At 34.6% G+C, this 18,506-nt stretch overlaps 1 protein-coding gene across 1 annotated transcript; it reads left to right on the forward strand.

Annotated features, from left to right (window-relative positions):
- Positions 1-426: 426 nt before the first annotated feature.
- On the forward strand, positions 427-17,850 carry LOC138327076 (gamma-aminobutyric acid receptor subunit beta-like). The gene is made up of 7 exons (XM_069273062.1): positions 427-606; positions 1,895-2,121; positions 3,887-3,969; positions 7,606-7,743; positions 9,091-9,243; positions 15,967-16,208; positions 16,588-17,850. Exons 1-7 carry the CDS (start codon positions 427-429, stop codon positions 16,954-16,956), a joined length of 1,392 nt encoding a protein of 463 aa, XP_069129163.1. The 3' UTR covers positions 16,957-17,850.
- Positions 17,851-18,506: the final 656 nt, after the last annotated feature.

Genomic DNA, 18,506 nt, shown 5'->3' on the forward strand with positions numbered 1-18,506 from the left:
CGATGTACATACAGCCTTTATTTTCTCGTAATTTTAAATGTAACGAGTTTTAGTTGGGTTGATGTCATTTAACAGTTATATGTGCCGTAACTGGGCGAACATTTTGTTATTTTTTCTTCATTAATCCATTGAAAACCAAAAGGTTTGATAAATTAAGCTGTGGAAATCATTTAAATGACTTCAGATGCCTTATAAACATTAGTTACAAAATAGAAATCATGTAATATAAAATTGTTGTTTATAATGCCTTCTCTATCATTAGAGGGACATTTTTCCTGCTCTTATTTGTATTTGTAAAATTAAGACTAATGCATTGAAAGTACTGTAATTTTCAAAATGTTAGTAACTTTTGGAGATGAATAACGTATTAAAAGCTTATCTTGATTCGTGAGTATGAAACAAACGGTATGTATAACAGTCAGGGTCATGTTTGGACGTGCCAAGTTCGTTGGCAGAGGAAAGCCGGAGTACCAGGAGAAACACCGCCGACCTGCGGTCAGTACCTGGCAACTGCCCCACTTCGAATTCGCGACCCAGAGGTGGAGGGCTCGTGGTCAGATGTCTAGACATCTAAACCATTCGGCCACTGCAGCCCCGAATGCAACGGTAACCAGGTCACTTTACACAGACTTTATAATCCGGCTGATAACTCATTATCCTGTGGAACAATTTATATCAAACTTGATTTATGGTTGTAACATATGAATACCGAGAATGTCCATAATTTGATACATCACATTTTATTTTCAAATTGAAATTGATTACAATGGAAATATAATTGAGAAACATTTTGTTGCCATGGTGCCAAATAAGGGGGAACTGTTAAGCCTACAGTTACAGTTCTAGTTTGTATTCGAAACGGAATCAACCCGTTTTGGTAATGTACTATTCGTCTCTTGTCGATCCCGGTCAACAGTTTGATCGATTTTCTATGTAATGTATTAACTAAGTAAACTAGCTTAATTGTTGATAAACGATTACCTCGTTAGGACCAAGCTTACAAACATTGGTTGGAATAGCCTCTCCCTCGCCTGAAGGTATCTTGGAAAGCATACGAGCGGACTGATGTACTCAATTTCATTAGCAAAATGCGTCGGCATCTATATATTCCATCTCATGGGACGCTAAGCAGGATTTCTTAGTCGACTACTTAGTATCCGTAGGTTTTCCAATACTAAGGTCATCTAAGGACAGGAAACCATGGAATGTTCGAGCTATGTTTTCTTGTCATAGTGTTGTATCACTTGACATCCCGCTGTCTAAGCCACTGAACGGCTCATTCGACATGAGGAGGACGAAAGCAAGATAGGACGAAGAGAGGACACTAATATCCCAATTTTATTGATGTTATGATCATGATGTGGGGAGGCATCAATAACAATTATGGCGACCCATCTTCTGGTAGGAATAAACTGTACAAAATCTCACAGAAAAAGTAATGAATAGGGAAATTATGGTTAATTTTATTCATTACTTGCTCTTCTTGTTTTCCACACTTATGTTTAGATTCAGAAATGGAGGTAGATATCTATACATATGATTGACAGAGATAAAATGATTTATTCTCACAATGGCGTTTCTATGGAAATATGGCTAATCATTGCGGACTCGTATGTATAATGTCCATCACAGGTCATTCAACATACGACATTACTATAAATACTGCATCGCTTACTAAAACATAAAGGACGTTAACTGACCTAACTACGGAGGGAAGTGTCCAATTATCCAATGATCCAGAAGATTATTAAAGACCTAGTGGCCTTGATAATCCATAACTGTGGTCGGTTAGGATCTACATTCTGATCCAGATTCAGTTAAATGACCAGGAGAGTAATCTCTAATACTAATTGATTTTCATGTTTTATATCACATTTCGTTTTTTTATTTACAGGACTACACAATCACGATATACCTGAATCAGTACTGGGCAGACGACAGACTTGCTTTCGCCCGCTACAAACATGGCACACCAATGACGTTAACGGGAGACTTCGCCGAAAAGATCTGGGTCCCCGATACCTTCTTCGCAAATGACAAGAATTCCTTTTTACACGAAGTGACGGAGAAAAATAAAATGATCCGCTTGTATGGAAACGGATCTGTGGTTTATGGCATGAGGTAATGTTATTCTCCGTGCCACAGATAAGGCGAAACTGCTAGCTGTTACAAAAACAAAATCAATGATAAATGCAAGCGACTATTTTTTTATTCGATTTTTTCCCTCAAACTTCGTACTTAAAGTAAATTCCCGAATGGTATTCACCGCGAATCGATATCAATCGATCTGGTGTACAACCAAAAGAGATTTGATTTAAATTTAAATTTCCGGAAGCTAATCTCCTTGAATTGTTTTGTGACAGCAATCGTGAAATTGGTAGTCGCGAAACAAAAAAACGGAGAATGGAAAACAAAAAATTAACCTGTTGGTATATTTTAAAAGCATTTCATTTTTTATGAATTTCATACATTAGCTAATGACTTTTGCTTGGTTAATGATAGATGATGCATAAAAATAGACATTTCCTTCCTACATATTATGAGCATCTATTACTACCCGATGTCGCCTTATTACACAAGATATATGGAACTAGACTACTTGGAAAATCAAACCAGCCTTTACGCAGTTTGGGGTATTAATGTCGTTCACTTGCAGACAAAACAGATCGACAACAACATTTTTTTCTGCTTTGATGTTTCCTTTTGTATCATTTAGGGCTATAAAGAAGATGCACCACGATCGCTGACTCCCTTTGTTGACGACTTACGTCCTAAAATCTGTCGGTCTCCACACCTCAATCAGATTTATCGCTGGTATTCTAAACACTGGTGTAGGAGTGTTATGTTATTACGCCCGCCGAACCTTACAAATACCACCCCTAAGTTCTATTCGGGATTACTTAAGAAGACGTGGCTTCACAGTATTTTCCATTGATCTATAGCTAGATAAAATGACACAAAGAAATTGCCTTTCAAGAATAGATATCTGTAATGATGAATTCAATTATATTTGCCCAAGGCATCGTGAGGTGCTTTAAAGTCGTGCAGAGCATAAATATCACCAATGTAACGATTAGATGCAGTCAGAGAATATAAACCTACATTGCAGGTCGTTAAAGCTCAATTCAATGGCACATTTTAATTGAAGTAGATTCCAAATCAAATGGATATAGAAGAAAAATTCCAAATGAAATAGTTGTATTAGGTTTCTCCCGAGACCAATATCGTTGCTATTTACCAAAGCATATTGCACAATTTCTAGTAAGAGTTAGCCTAATTAGGGGTTTTCTCTGTTTTCATTGTCAAAAATAACACTTTGTTTCTATGGAAACATGCACGTATATTGTTCTGAGTTTCATTGGATTCATTGTTATATTCTTCACCCGTCTTATTGGAAAAACATATTTCCATGATACATTATAAAATACTACAGTAACTGATGGAAATCTGAGAGTATCTACTGAAAATGTCACTTCCTGGTGCGTTTGCGTTAGTCAATCAAGTTTTTGCTTTTCCAATTTTTAAAGTAATCATACCTTTTATTGCAAAAAAAAAATAATAATGAATAATTGTATAATGAAGATTGATACTTCAAACGAATGTCATCTGTCAGATCCTTAAAACACTTCTTACTTATTACAATGTCAGAATTTATGTAAGAGGACCTTAAAAATAAATGAAAAAAAAATCTTAGTTTGCCTTTTTAGTTAGGCTCGTTAATACATGGTATCACTTGATACATTGTTATGACGTCAACTTTCGTACCTTTGTTTTTCCTTTTCTATGATGAATACAAGAAGATTTAATATTTTACTTCACTAAATAAGCTCATTTTTTTTAAATCCGCTAATGCGACGATTTTGAATCTAGATTTGATATTTTGCAGATTCACGACAACGCTAGCCTGTATGATGGATCTCCATAACTATCCCTTAGACGTACAAAACTGCACAGTGGAAATTGAAAGTTGTAAGTAGACTTTATAATAGTTAACAGCTTTCGAAGTGAGTATTTTAAAGTTGCTTTTCGGCCAATTTGAAAATCAACGCATTTCTGAATTTTTTTTCTCTAAATATGCAAACATGCATAGCAACAAGATGACCCATTAGCACCTATAAAGTCAACAAACTTACCTTGGCCAGGTAGTAAACTTCCCATTAAATGTTCAATGTAATTTCCATAGTGATTAAGGCACATTGCAGACGAAGATTAGTATAAGGCACTGTCTGAAATATTGCTATGCTTATGACTTTATCATGGTATTAAAGAAGAAAAGATAATAAGATGAAGTTCCGTTTATAATGAAGTACATGCTACTGCGTCTTGTTCTATATGGTAACTTGATGAAAATTAAGATCCATGTATTGTATTAAGAACTCATGATTTATATCCAGAGCCCATGCATTGTAACATTCTTTGATTATTTCGGTCGTGCTTTGGGGTTGATTACCCTCCGTTTTTTACCTTACTGTCGCGATGACGGAAAACAAAACACAAGAATTGGTAAAATATATCTATAATCGAAACAATTCCATATTTACTAGTTATTTCGTCAAAAATAATTAATTAGTCTTACATTTGATCCATTTTTGTAGGTTTCATGATTTCAAAATATCGAATACAAGAACGACTTCAAACAGTGAAAGATAGATTAATCCTTTTTGATTTCTGTGTTAATCAGATGTGTATTTTATTTACCTGTATCGCCCGTAATACGTTGTCGTAAAATAATAATATACATTATTTCGCCGTAGTTATATTTTAGCTCCTTCGCTTGGTGTGCGACTTTTATCGCTAAATATAGAAGTACTATTTCCTTTCTTTTCTGAACGATGATATTGAATTACTGTGAATTTGTAAACTCCATATTACGCTTACCTAATAAAACAATTGAATTTGCGCTTAGATTTAATTTCGCGAAAAAAGATACAGAATGTTATTTGCTTAGACAGTCGCAAACATTTAACGACCCTGGTCCTAAGAGGACCGTTTTGGGGTGATATTTTTACGCCTTTTTGTCACTGATCCAATGCTGCTGATGGGAGTTTAACTCAAAATAACAAAATTTAAAAGCCTTTAACATATAGGCAACATAGTTACTTCATCCAATTTCCTAGTCACATATTCATTCTTTAACCTTGCAGGTGTTCAAACCCTCTTTTGTTTGGTCACTAGAGAATTTACAGCTCTCCTTATAATAAATTATCGTCGAATTCCCAAATCGGTTTATATATAACACACCCCAATCTGATGCCAGCTTACGTCATTGTTATTGAGTTACGGAACGCAAGAGGACGAAATCACGAAAGAAGAGATCCAAGAAAAAAAGACTTGTCTTAATGAGCTCATCCTCGAAACGTGTCACGGAACATAGTTAATGACCACGTCAAGTTGGCACGAACAAAGTACACGTGCTCTTGTGGAAACAGATAGTCCGCCATAAGAGTGCAGACAAATGCATTTCCTGCAGCACGAAAAGATATATCACAGAACCGGTTCTTTTTGGTACATAGTGAGTGTCCGGCATCACCACGAGACTTACTATGGCAATATGGCCGCCAAATACCTTGGATACCATCAACATGTTTTCGGAGACTTTATTTCGATTTGGATGCATTAAAATCAATTCTTTTTTGTTTGTTTTTTTAAATTTTTAACAGAAAAAGCTTTTCAAATATCTGAATTTCCCATATCTCGAATATAATTATTAAGAAACTATGTTATTAAGTGGTGAAACGCAAACCTAAACGCGGTCGAGAATAGAATTTGCGAGAGAGTACCATGATACACGTACAGTTATAATGATATTGTCAACATCCGAAGTCCTGCAGTTGTTGACTTCAATTATTAAACTTACAATTAAACAACTGTATAAATGTTGCTACGTTACGCTTTTTAGATTTAAATTCAAATCATTTGCTCGGTCGAATTTTGATATCAGAACCACATGGCAGTGATTTGATGTAATGCCATACATTGTCGACATCCGATGTCCCAAAGTTGACCTAAAGTAATACTGGAATGTAGATCTAAGAAACTGCGTCAACAAACTAATACAAGAGCAACACAACATTTCCTAAAGTAAGAATCCATTTTTTTGCATGATCAGTACAAAAACAAAAGAATATAGATTCATAAATACATTTTACAAACTTGAAATTTAACCGAAAACAGGCTTAATATGTTGGTTAAAAAGTTGGCTGTTTTCTACAAATCCAATATGGCTGATTGATAAGATGAGCTTCAGCATTCTATAAGATAATTGAACAATCGGTGGGCGGGACACAAGATACCTCCAATGGCTTAAATTGAGACTGATTGATCCGAAAGAGTAAACTTGGAGTGTCTGAAAATCGTTTGAGAAGGCATAAAATGGACACTCATGTAACGTCATGAACTTGCATATACGTGCACAACAAAACGGCTGTCGATCTTTCAATATTTCATTTCTATGACAAGATGCTTTCAATTATTTTATAAACCGTATTTAAACGGTTTTTTAATTTTGATTTGTCTATCCCCAAGATCTCAGAAATTCTTACACCATCACACCCATGCAGAATGACAATCACTTCAACCATGAATATGACTGAAATACATTAAGCATGCACTTGTTCTGTTTCTTCTATATATTTCTCAGAAATCATATCGGTGTAGTTCCTTGTGTCGTTGTCATGTTGAGGGAAAAAGAGAATTTTAAAATCCTCGGGCGACTTTAGTTGAACTTTTACCACTAGAACGCGGCTTCCTTATGAATCGTTTGGTGCATTATAACCCAGTCTGATCACGAATGCATCCATTGTTATGTCTGGGGGTACACTAATCTAATATTATGGGATGTAGGCAGCCATGTTACCTCATATAGTACTAATATATCTAATAAGGTACGGAACAAAGCTTCGTCTAGTCTCGTTTGCCAGGCTCAAGATTGAGTTAAAATCCGCAAATCAAATATTCTATATTCTATATGTCGCCTTTGTGGTCCCTAAACATTGCATGACTAATCTATGAAGTTATTTCAACACCGTGGAGCATGTTTGGATTATAGTTTATCCTTGCACATTACCAATTTATATCTCATTAACATTTCTTAATATGTTGTAATTAATGGCAGGTGTATATAAGTATATTTCCCACTGCCATTTCTCGTCAGTCAGGTTGGTACAACTCATTTGTAACCCTTTCCTGTCTCTCGAGATATAAAGACGTAATATTTTCTATAAAGCTTCCAAAACCTCAATTACCTTTGTTCTTTCTCTTGTTTGCTTAAGACTCTCATGAATCTATGTGGCTGTTGCCCTACCTAGTGCAATCTAAAAGTAAAAGATCTGTGCATTATTTTTTTATTTCAATTATAACATTTTCCAGCCTCCCATACCTTTTCAATTTCCAACAACCCTCATTAAACATAATGTCTATCTGTCGCCTTTCGGTGGTCAATAGAACATTTCGATGTTCCATTTTAACCCTCTTGACCTCTTTAACCTCTCTTGACCTCTTTAACCTCTCTTGATCTCGTCAACTTATAACTACTATTCTCCTTACCTTCGACCTCATTTCCATCTTCGATTGACTTACCCCCATAACCTTTGATCTCGTCCACAGATGGGTACGACTCTCATGACCTCTATCCTCATTGGCGGAATGGGAAGGAATCGGTCCAGGGAGTAGATAAAGTACAACTACCACAGTTCGATATTGTGGAATACAAAACGATAGAGAAGGTCGAAAGTCTCTCTACTGGTAAGTATCAACCTATATTAAAAGGTAATCCGAACGGTTAATGAATATTCATTGAAAATTTAGATTCGTTTTATAGGTTAGTGCTGTATGTAGATAAATGTGAAATCCGAAAGGTAATGCATATTCATATAGAATTTCTTAACAACATACAACAACGGGGATCAACATCACTATAGTACAAATAACTCAGAAGGGAGTTGATATTGCCAAAATATCAAATAGGTGAAAAATGAAAATAAAATGTGTGTGCGTACTTTACATGTATCAGTTATTGGATCATATAGTGTTGTAAATTTCACATTTCTGATAGTTTCATCGCTAACAATGGAACAATAGAATGTTTTATTACCGCTGTTTCTAATCACTTACTGGAATGTGTTTTGTACCAGTGTCAGCTAACAGTACAGAAACAGAAAGTACATGCCATCATTTCCAGTTGTATATGGCCCTGTGGTAATTATAAATACCTCTGGTGACCCCCTTATCACAAAAATCTAAGCCAAAACAAATTGTTCCTCGTTTTGAAGGCACCGCTTCGTAAAGTAAAACGTTATACATATAGAAGTCGTCATTTATATACCGGGAGCTTTGGGTGCACCTGATATCATCTTAGTTCATCTGACCTGACACGTCTTCAAAAACACATCTCTTTAATTCACTCACGCTGTCACATTTACGACACATTTTTAAAAGCAATACGTTGAGGCGAAACATTATTTTGAACTCAGATAAACTTCACTTGATGTTCGAAAATTGTTTCTGACGCGTGCCAGGTGAATGGCCGGAACCTGAAATAGAGGTTTATAATCCACTAACACTACGTGCACTTCTGAAAGTAATAAAATGAATAGGCACTTAATAGTTTTCTTAACACATTAGAATGTTATTTAGTACATGATAAGTACCCGCGGGTATTCCTTCGTTCATACTTTACAGAAATTTGAACATGGAATTTTTAAAGTTCACTCTATCGTATCTTAGTAGGTGTGAAGCTTATGTCATCAGCTATTCTGTTTAAATCACAAATTACCACATTACTGTTATTCCTCATTCAATATCAAACGAAACGCGGATTTGTTTAGATAAGACAATTACATGTATAAAAAAATGTCGTCAATTTTGTCTTTGTTACAGTGTATGTCAATTAGATCCATTACAAATGCAATTACTCTTCGAAAAGAAGGGAGGTGCTGTAATATAAATATAATCCAATAGAAAATATATTTTGAAATAAAATCTTTAGGAAATCAACCATCCATTATCTGACAGCATTGAAAAATTTTATAACAACAAGAAATGACTTATATATCAATAAGTATAACGTTACATTTTAAATTCTCGTTACAGGAGACTACCCAAGATTATCACTGAGTTTTAAACTACACCGAAATGTCGGTTACTTTATATTTCAAACCTACCTACCATCGATACTGATCGTAATGTTGTCATGGGTGTCGTTCTGGATCAACCACGAGGCCACCTCAGCAAGAGTGGCATTAGGTACGTATGTTATCATGGATCAACCACAAGGCCACCACAACCAAGAGTGGCATTATATAGTTACGTTGTCATGGATTAAGTAAACAACTTCAGCTAGAGTGCCATTAGGTACGTCTGTTGTTATTGGAACTACCATTTTACCACCACAACCAGAATGGCATGGTATAATAACGTTGTCATGGTTCAAATACAACGCCACTTTAGCACTAGGTACAATGCACGTATGTTGTTATTGATCAATCCTCTACATCAGTAAGAATGACGGAACAACAATGAATTTATTATGTTAAAAAAGAAAACAGGTTATTGGATCAACTTCAACATTAATGATTCTGAAAAAAATGCATGATCCGCCATCATCTTATTGCCATAGAAATACATGTGTATCAGGTTTCATGTCAGTAATAACATAGCTAGTGGTTCATTTCCATCACACAAATTTTCCGTCGTATAGACAATACCACCGCCAAACAAGATAATATCATTGTCTCGTCGTGTAGGTTTTATCGTTATAACGATATCATTACAGAAAGGGCACTTCTAAAATAGTAATTTTATTGTCACTCAAGACACACTATAAGCCTTGAACTGAAGCCTCTTCGAACAATTCTTTTCTCATGCAGGAGCACTAATATAATAACCATTCTCTCGTTTCTGTCCTTTATTGCATATTAGTGAATAAGTTTGTTTGAGCCCGGTCCTGAAATTCCATTATTGGCACTCGATTGGATGTACCTTCATCGGAAATTATGGATAATGATATCATAGACGCTTTATCGGCAACCTATCTCGGCCGCGACAGAAGGGCACTCTCTAATGGTCCGTTTGATATGTATCAGGAAAGAAGGAAGGATATGTTACATACTATTCCGCTTTATCAAAACATATTGGATGTCAAAGATACATAGAAATTGTATAACATGAAGCATTATTCTTGCTGGCTGATCCACGTTAAATATATTTGATTTGATAAAATACCGTATTATGAAATATCAAAAATATGTCTGTCTCTGAACCGCAAACTTAATGTTAGCTTCAATAGACAGATGTGGCGAAAATGTAAATTAAACAATACAAATCATTATAAACAAAACGTATTGGTACATTGAGCATTCTTGTCATGTTAATTAATGCCCTGTAAAGTTATAACAAAAACACCAATATGCTACTTTTGGGAGAAAACTGCATCACATATTGGTTAGATCTTTATACTGATAGTCGGACGCGTACATCCTTAATATGAAGTTCTGCGATGTAAACACTTACCTACTGAACACGGCCATGGGAAAAACAATACCTTCATTTTACAAGGCTATGTAGGTGACTAGGTGACATTTGTATGAAGACAGATAGTCCACCATTGAGCAAGGTAACTTGACTGCAGACTATCTAATATAGTGTTACATTGAACTTCAGTGTATTTATTAATGTCGGACATTATTGTGTAAGTGTCTCTTGTTATGTACACTTTATTGTGTTCGTGTTTGGCTCTATTGTTACTTAGCCTTACAATAGAAAACTGGCTTTTTTGATACAAGGCTTTTTATTGTTGCAATGTGTTTCGTTGAAAAAAAAACTTTGAGTGTATACCAATGGTTACAGTCCATGTCTGGGGTTTTTTCTCAAGAATATCGCTGCTATTGTGTCTTACATTCAGATTTCCGCCTCGATTTATTGCTCTGAGTTAGATATACAATGATCTTTTAGATATTGTTCTATAACAACATAAGAATAGTAAGACTCAAGCACAATGGTATCATAACTATATTTTTGTACGTGCAACATCGTCGCCTACTTTTGTCATTCTTTCTGTCTCATTTCTGTTACAGTTTTTATTTTGTAGACAAATGTGGCTTCATGTATTCATATTTTATTATTTGATGTCAACAGCACACTATCAGAATTCGAATCTTCCCATCTAAAATATCTGATTTTGATTCAATAAGCGTTTTTATTGAAATCTTCTCTGTATGGCAACAAATCTATTTACTATGTAAGTTTTCTGTACATCCAAGGCGCTATCTTCTATAAAATAAAATTACAAGAACATATTTCTGATGGTGAAACCAGACAATTACAACTGCCACGAGGTTTGCTCTACCAATTACATACTTCACTTACCGTGATGTATCATTTTATACCAAGGGTGCATTCGGCAGACAACAATCAATAAGGGCTTATACAACCTGTTTGTTTCATTCCTAGTTGGAATTCACTAGATTTGGTGGTTACATAACCTGGCTCATTGTTTCTAAGCAGGAAACAAGGAATCCATATCGATCTTGGTTAACCTCAAGGAAAATAATTGAAAAATGAAAGACGAGGTCCATCTGCACGTTTTGACAAAGCCTACATATGTCTATGTGTTACCTCAATTACTTTTTCTACAAATCAGTGGTAAAAATAGGAACATCTCAGGACTTAAAGAAAGAATAAGCTAATGAATGAATGCCAGGAAGGCATAAAACAGAAAATTACCCGAATATTTTCAACTCTAATGAAGAGAGAAATCTATCTGCACGTGCAAGAATGTTATCAGTCATGCGTTTTAAGACATTAACGACAAAGAAAATACGCCGCACTAAGAAGGTGGTTTTTTTTTTCAAACAAACACAAAATCCTAACATCCTACATGTGGTCAATCTTAACCTTAGCTGTAGATACGTTAGGAAAAATCAAAAGTATCTTAGTGTGACGACTAGAAAATAAATCTTTCAATTCTTTAATATTGATGAATTATTACAACAAATCCAATGTTAAATTGTAATGGGATACATTTAAACCAAATAGCGACGCCAGTGTGTCTCATGATTGAAAATATTGTCTAAAAGGTCCGCCATACGCACATGCGCATTACACGCTGACGAGGTCTATAAATATGTTAACATGCCCCAGAAATGCAAATTACTTCTACACAAGTGTTATTATACAATTACAAAAATAATTCGTAAAATTATATATAAGTCACACAACCTTCGTTCTCTGTTTGTTGTAAGCAAAATACGTCATTAACGATCAAATAATCGTTATTTACAAATTCAATATTTAAGGCTTCAAGTAAATACCACAGATGCAATAACGGTAATTATAACGGCAAATAATGCAATAATAACTAATATAACCATTTTATTTATGTTTTTGAATTTACAGCCATGTGTTTATTCATCATCAATTGCGTTTTAACTTGTTCAATTAATATCGCTCCATTATCAAACGTGTTGTTGGTACATGTATGTACTTACAAAGCGTATACTCTCACATATTCTCTCTTTGCTGATAATGTGTGTTAGTGGCCTAATACTGGAAAATATTGAGTCTTAATTCTTGCGTAATATTAGTAACATCATTGGATTGTGCACGAGGTAATTTTCACACAAAATCTAATGAAGTAATAATTAATTCACACGGTCAATGGAAGATAACTCTGTTACATACAAAATAGAAATGTCGAAACTTTTAGGTTTTGGACATATCACACTAGTTTGTAATATTCTAATACCAAACAGACAGTTTGGATTAGTTCGTTATAAAGTAAACAATTTCAAAACGTAGAACGGCATCCTCTATACTCTTAGAGTTACTATCACTGTCGTTATATCCATCCCTAGAATACGTCATAGGCAAAAACAGGAGGCAGTTTGAAGTAAAAAAAAAAAACCTTACCAATCACAGGCCTACAGAGGCGCTGCTCAACCTACAGATGCTCATATGTTTTCACACACAGAGTCTTTGGTTTTGCTGTAACATATCCCAGGGGTGGATATAACGACAGTGGTAGTAACCCCTTGAATGTCGGGGATGGTAGAATATTTATGTTTTCCACGCTGGTTGTTTCCTGGTAAGTTCATAGCGGATTCGTGATAGAAAGCGATGTCAAACAAACAATATGGCTTAAAGAGAGCAAGGAAATGAAGAGCATATAGCATCAACAGCTTTTCCCGATTTCTTCCGATTGCTGAAATTAGAATTAATTTCTATGTTTTTGCCAGTATAACTGAATCCTAAACAAATCAATATCCAATCCGCATGCGGAGCAGTGATAGGAAAGACAAATTGCTATCCCGTTCTCTCATGAGCTTCGTGATAATTCTTCACAGAAAAAAAAACCTCGAAGTACAAAAAACATCCTATACAGGCTGCGGTTGGGACACCATGTTGGTTTATGATTTTATTTCCTGCCGAAAGAACCAGAAATTATATAATCGGACTGTGATAAATACACAGTTTGTGAAGCACCACCAGATGTGTAGTCGGTACGCCGATTACTGAAACTGTAGAATGGGATAGGACTTTATGAAAGTGGGAGGAAACGTTATTCTATGTGATTGATCACGAGTTGAGAGGATATTATAACAACACTGGCGTTGTATTTTAGTTGGTAAATTATTTGTTTAATCGTCTCATTGATGTAGCTGAAGCTATCTGTGTATAGACTGCGTTTCTACTACAAATGATAGTTTTAAGGAAATTAGAAGAAGTTTAAAAGATAAATAGTCACATAAAATAGCTGTTCCTTCTTGTAGTTTTAATGTGTATACTTGTTCGTATACATGTTTTCAGCTTTGTTAGATAATGATGCAAACGAATGCAATCCCATCCAATTGTTTTAGGTAAGATGGGTACCAAAAACAAAATAGATGTCTGAATCCTTCAAATCGCGCACATAAAACACATTGATTCCACTTTTACTAATGATATCATTTTAGAAGAAATAAATAAAATTTGTAAATACGTAGATATTTATACTATATATCTTTTAAAGGACCGGAAAGATCTTCCAAATGATAAAAGTAAAAACCATAAAAAAACTATCTGCATTTCTTACATGAAATATATCACGCAGCCCTTCATATTGATATCGTTTTACAGTGAAGGCTGAAAACTGGATATCCAATAAAAGATATAAAATATATAAAACTTTATTTTTTATTTATAGGACGTCAATAGTTGTAACTGCTAATTAAATATATTTAAAAAAAAATACTATTGTGATATAAAAGTGTCTACCAATGAAAAATAGCTACATATCATTCATAAAAAACGGGTTTTTACTGATATATTTAATTTATTTTATTTTATTTTGACATCCTTACGAGAATGCTCATTCCCGTCAATTGTGACATGTACTCCCGCACTCGTTTGTGCTGACTTTGTCTCGATCCATTGACAGCGTGACATCGACCTCTGTCTACCAGCAATGATTATCTGTTGTAACAATAGAAGTCATACCATTGTAAAGGTTACTGCAAAATGTTAGTACATCATTAAAAACGAGGTCAGAGATTTGCTTGTAACCCATGAAAAATGGCGAAACTGAATATCGCATTAGTGGTTACGATATTTTGTACTTTTTGTTACATCTATGCTACAATATTCAACAAAGCAACGGAACTAGTTTAAAAATATTAAGACGAAAGGTCAGAATTTTAAGAAGTTTGTATAATCAAAACTAATTAGCGACAAACTCACTGTGAATCAACGTTGAATTACAGATACATAACATACATAGGCTCCCTTGGGACAACCATGCAGAAAAACATACATTGTTTGAGCGACTTGTAACATCATGATATAAAGTTTCTAAACATATTTTTTCTGGAATTTTAGCTTTTTGATTCCTTTTGTTAAGTCCATGAAATAAATGTTTCAATGTATTTGAGTGAAACATTCAATCAGCCAGAGGCGAGCGATTAATTTTTGCGTATTATGCTGGTAATTAAAGTTTGCAAAAACAAAGATACAACTGCATGTACAGTAGAGCGTTTAACATGCAAATCGCAAAATCGCTGTGAAAAAAAGTCATTGAGCATGGAAATGCGGCGAAATTAAATCCGCGAATACATGTTTGGTTTACAATATTTCTTATTTTATGGCTTGCACTATATGAGTGTATGATATATATTCCAGGTATCACTATATGAGTGTATGATATATATTCCAGGTATCACTTAATGAGTGTATGATATATATTCCAGGTATCACTTAATGAGTGTATGATATATATTCCAGGTATCACTATATGAGTGTATGATATATATTCCAGGTATCACTATATGAGTGTATGATATATATTCCAGGTATCACTTAATGAGTGTATGATATATATTCCAGGTATCACTATATGAGTGTATGATATATATTCCAGGTATCACTATATGAGTGTATGATATATATTCCAGGTATCACTATATTAGTATATGATGTATATTCCAGGTATCACTATATGAGTGTATGATAGTATTCCAGGTATCACTATATGAGTGTATGATATATATTCCAGGTATCACTTAATGAGTGTATGATATATATTCCAGGTATCACTATATGAGTGTATGATATATATTCCAGGTATCACTATATGAGTGTATGATATATATTCCAGGTATCACTATATGAGTGTATGATATATATTCCAGGTATCATTATATGAGTGTATGATATATATTCCATGTATCACTATATGAGTGTATGATATATATTCCAGGTATCACTAAATGAGTGTATGATATATATTCCAGGTATCACTATATGAGTGTATGATATATATTCCAGGTATCACTATATGAGTGTATGATATATATTTTCAGGTATCACTATATGAGTGTATGATATATATTCCAGGTATCATTATATGAGTGTATGATATATATTCCATGTATCACTATATGAGTGTATGATATATATTCCAGGTATTACTATATGAGTGTATGACATATATTCCAGGTATTACCACAGTCCTGACGATGACTACCATCAGTAACGGTGTCCGGTCCTCCCTCCCTCGTATCTCCTACGTCAAGGCTATCGATATATACCTTGTTATGTGTTTTGTGTTTGTGTTCGCCGCTCTGTTAGAATATGCCGCCGTTAACTACACATTCTGGGGTGCTAGGGCAAAGAAAAAGACAAAGAAATTCAAGGACGGGTTGATCACACTACAACAACCTGTGGAGGACGAGCCCGATGTAAGTATGGCCCCAGTAACATCCAATTAAACTATCAATCAGAATATAATATTATTCGTTATTTGTTAATGTATTAGAACATAAATGTATTTCAACATAATTTCAGTGACCGGAATAATAACTTGAAAGGATAAAGAATTCATAACATATACTATTAGATGACTATTTTATTGTTTTATTTCAAACTTTTTAATTATTTTAACATATGTTGAGGAAAGGACTGAAATAAACGTATATAATGCTATAATCATATAATATATTGTAATGATAATGTTTATGAAACGCTTTCTTGTTTAATTTATGTTTCCTGGAACGTAAAAAAAATTGATTATGCCAATATAATAATATTTTAATAATTCATAGTAATTTCATTTTGCAGGTTGTCGATGAAAAGCCTATAGAAACAGAGGAAGTACAAATGTCTCCGATAGTGGCTATACGAAATTCACAGGGAACTAAAATTACAATAGAGGAAGAACATTTGGAAACCCCGCCAAATATACCGGACCTCCCGCGGACTTGTATGTCACGTGGTTATTTGCACGATGACTTAGTGAGGAGAAAACATAACACGACAGTAAATAAAAAGAAAAAATATTATGCAAGTATAAGACCCAAGTTTAGAAAGTGCAAAGTAAAATTCCCCAGAGTGAAAGACGTGAATAATATAGACCGATACTCGCGGCTTCTTTTTCCTCTTCTCTTTCTTCTCTTCAATGTGTGTTACTGGGGTTTCTACCTATTTTAGGAGTTCCGGATTTTCTTGTGTCCAACATTGTGTTATAAAAACGTTATCGAATGTGAAATTAAGTTCGAGGCGGAATTGATATCAAGCCGCGGCTTCATATACGTCCATGAATCTTCAAGAATGCCACCTGAAAATCAACATGTGCTCAATCTGTGATGTGGTTTCCAAATTGTTACCATCTCATCATAACCAACATCATACTAGGTTTATCATCTTTATTTGTGAAATAATATACAGTACATAGTGATTTCCACATCGTATAGAAGGATGTGTAACTATAATGTATAAAATGAAAAGCTGGAATAAGTTTTCGATCATTTAATCGTGATAACAGAAATGATTGAAAACTATTCTGTATTTGCATATTACAGAGTTATTTGCGCCTGCTGGTAGAAATCGGTTGTGACGTCATATGTTTACGAATGTAACGTCATACTTTTCCAAGAACACGACATGGATTTCTCTCACAAAATAATGACGTGTCACAATGGATACCTACATGTATCTGCAAGGGAGATAACTTTGGGCTATGCAAAGATAACATACATGATATGCAGCCTTGACGCCATGTCACTTGTATAATTACTAACAGGAAATACATGTAAATACATGTCAACTTAGAAACCCCTATTTGTATGTTTACCGAAACCAATTCGATATCATATGCAAAGCTTAGTGTATAAAGCAGCTCATATGTGTCCCCATGTTTGAACATCTTTATCCATTTCACATTGCAATAACATTTAAAAGTATTGTCTATAGATTTTGAATTGTTTTGTCTTGGAGCAATACTCCTTCACAGTCAGCAATATTATAAGATGTGTATGCTTTCATTTTCTTTCCATCGATACCGTGTTTGTTAATATGTATTTACCTTTTCTTTACCTTGTATTGCACACGGATTACCAGATAAATATATTTCTCACAAATCCCTTTTGTCTTTGTATCTCTCTTCAACGTAAGCTTAAAACATTCGTAACAAAATTATTTTAAGTTCATTAGTATAATGATATTATATAGCTCGTATACTAAGGTTGTTGACATTCACGGGATATAAATTGAAACAAATGTATCAATCTTAAAAACAAAAACAAAAAATAATAACCCGACCCTATATTGAGGGACAGTATGATGTTGACAGAACAGTGTTATCTCACTGAACATACAATCAAATGATACCGACAACAGGCGAAGCATGGCCTTTACCAAATATATTGAGCGCCAGTAAGGGTATCATCGCCTTCATATTGAGTGCTGGTAGGGGTACCATCGCCTTCATATTGAGTGCTGGTAGGGGTACCATCGCCTTCATATTGAGATTTCTGTGGGATTTAATCGCCTTCATATTGAGTGCTGGTAGGGGTACCATCGCCTTCATATTGAGATTTCTGTGGGATTTTATCGCCTTCATATTGAGTGCTGGTAGGGGTACCATCGCCTTCATATTGAGATTTCTGTGGGATTTTATCGCCTTCATATTGAGTGCTGGTAGGGGTACCATCGCCTTCATATTGAGCGCTAGAAGGGTTATCATCGCCTTCATATTGAGC

This window comes from Argopecten irradians, chromosome 7 (genome assembly GCF_041381155.1).
Source record: "Argopecten irradians isolate NY chromosome 7, Ai_NY, whole genome shotgun sequence".
Lineage (NCBI taxonomy): Eukaryota > Metazoa > Mollusca > Bivalvia > Pectinida > Pectinidae > Argopecten > Argopecten irradians.

Coding starts and splice junctions, on each gene's coding strand:
- LOC138327076 (XM_069273062.1), top strand. CDS start 427: ATGTTTGGACGTGCCAAGTTCGTTGGCAGAGGAAAGCCGGAGTACCAG. Junction 3,970..7,605: donor CACAGTGGAAATTGAAAGTT/GTAAGTAGACTT, acceptor TCTCGTCCACAG/ATGGGTACGACTCTCATGAC. Junction 9,244..15,966: donor CTCAGCAAGAGTGGCATTAG/GTACGTATGTTA, acceptor CATATATTCCAG/GTATTACCACAGTCCTGACG.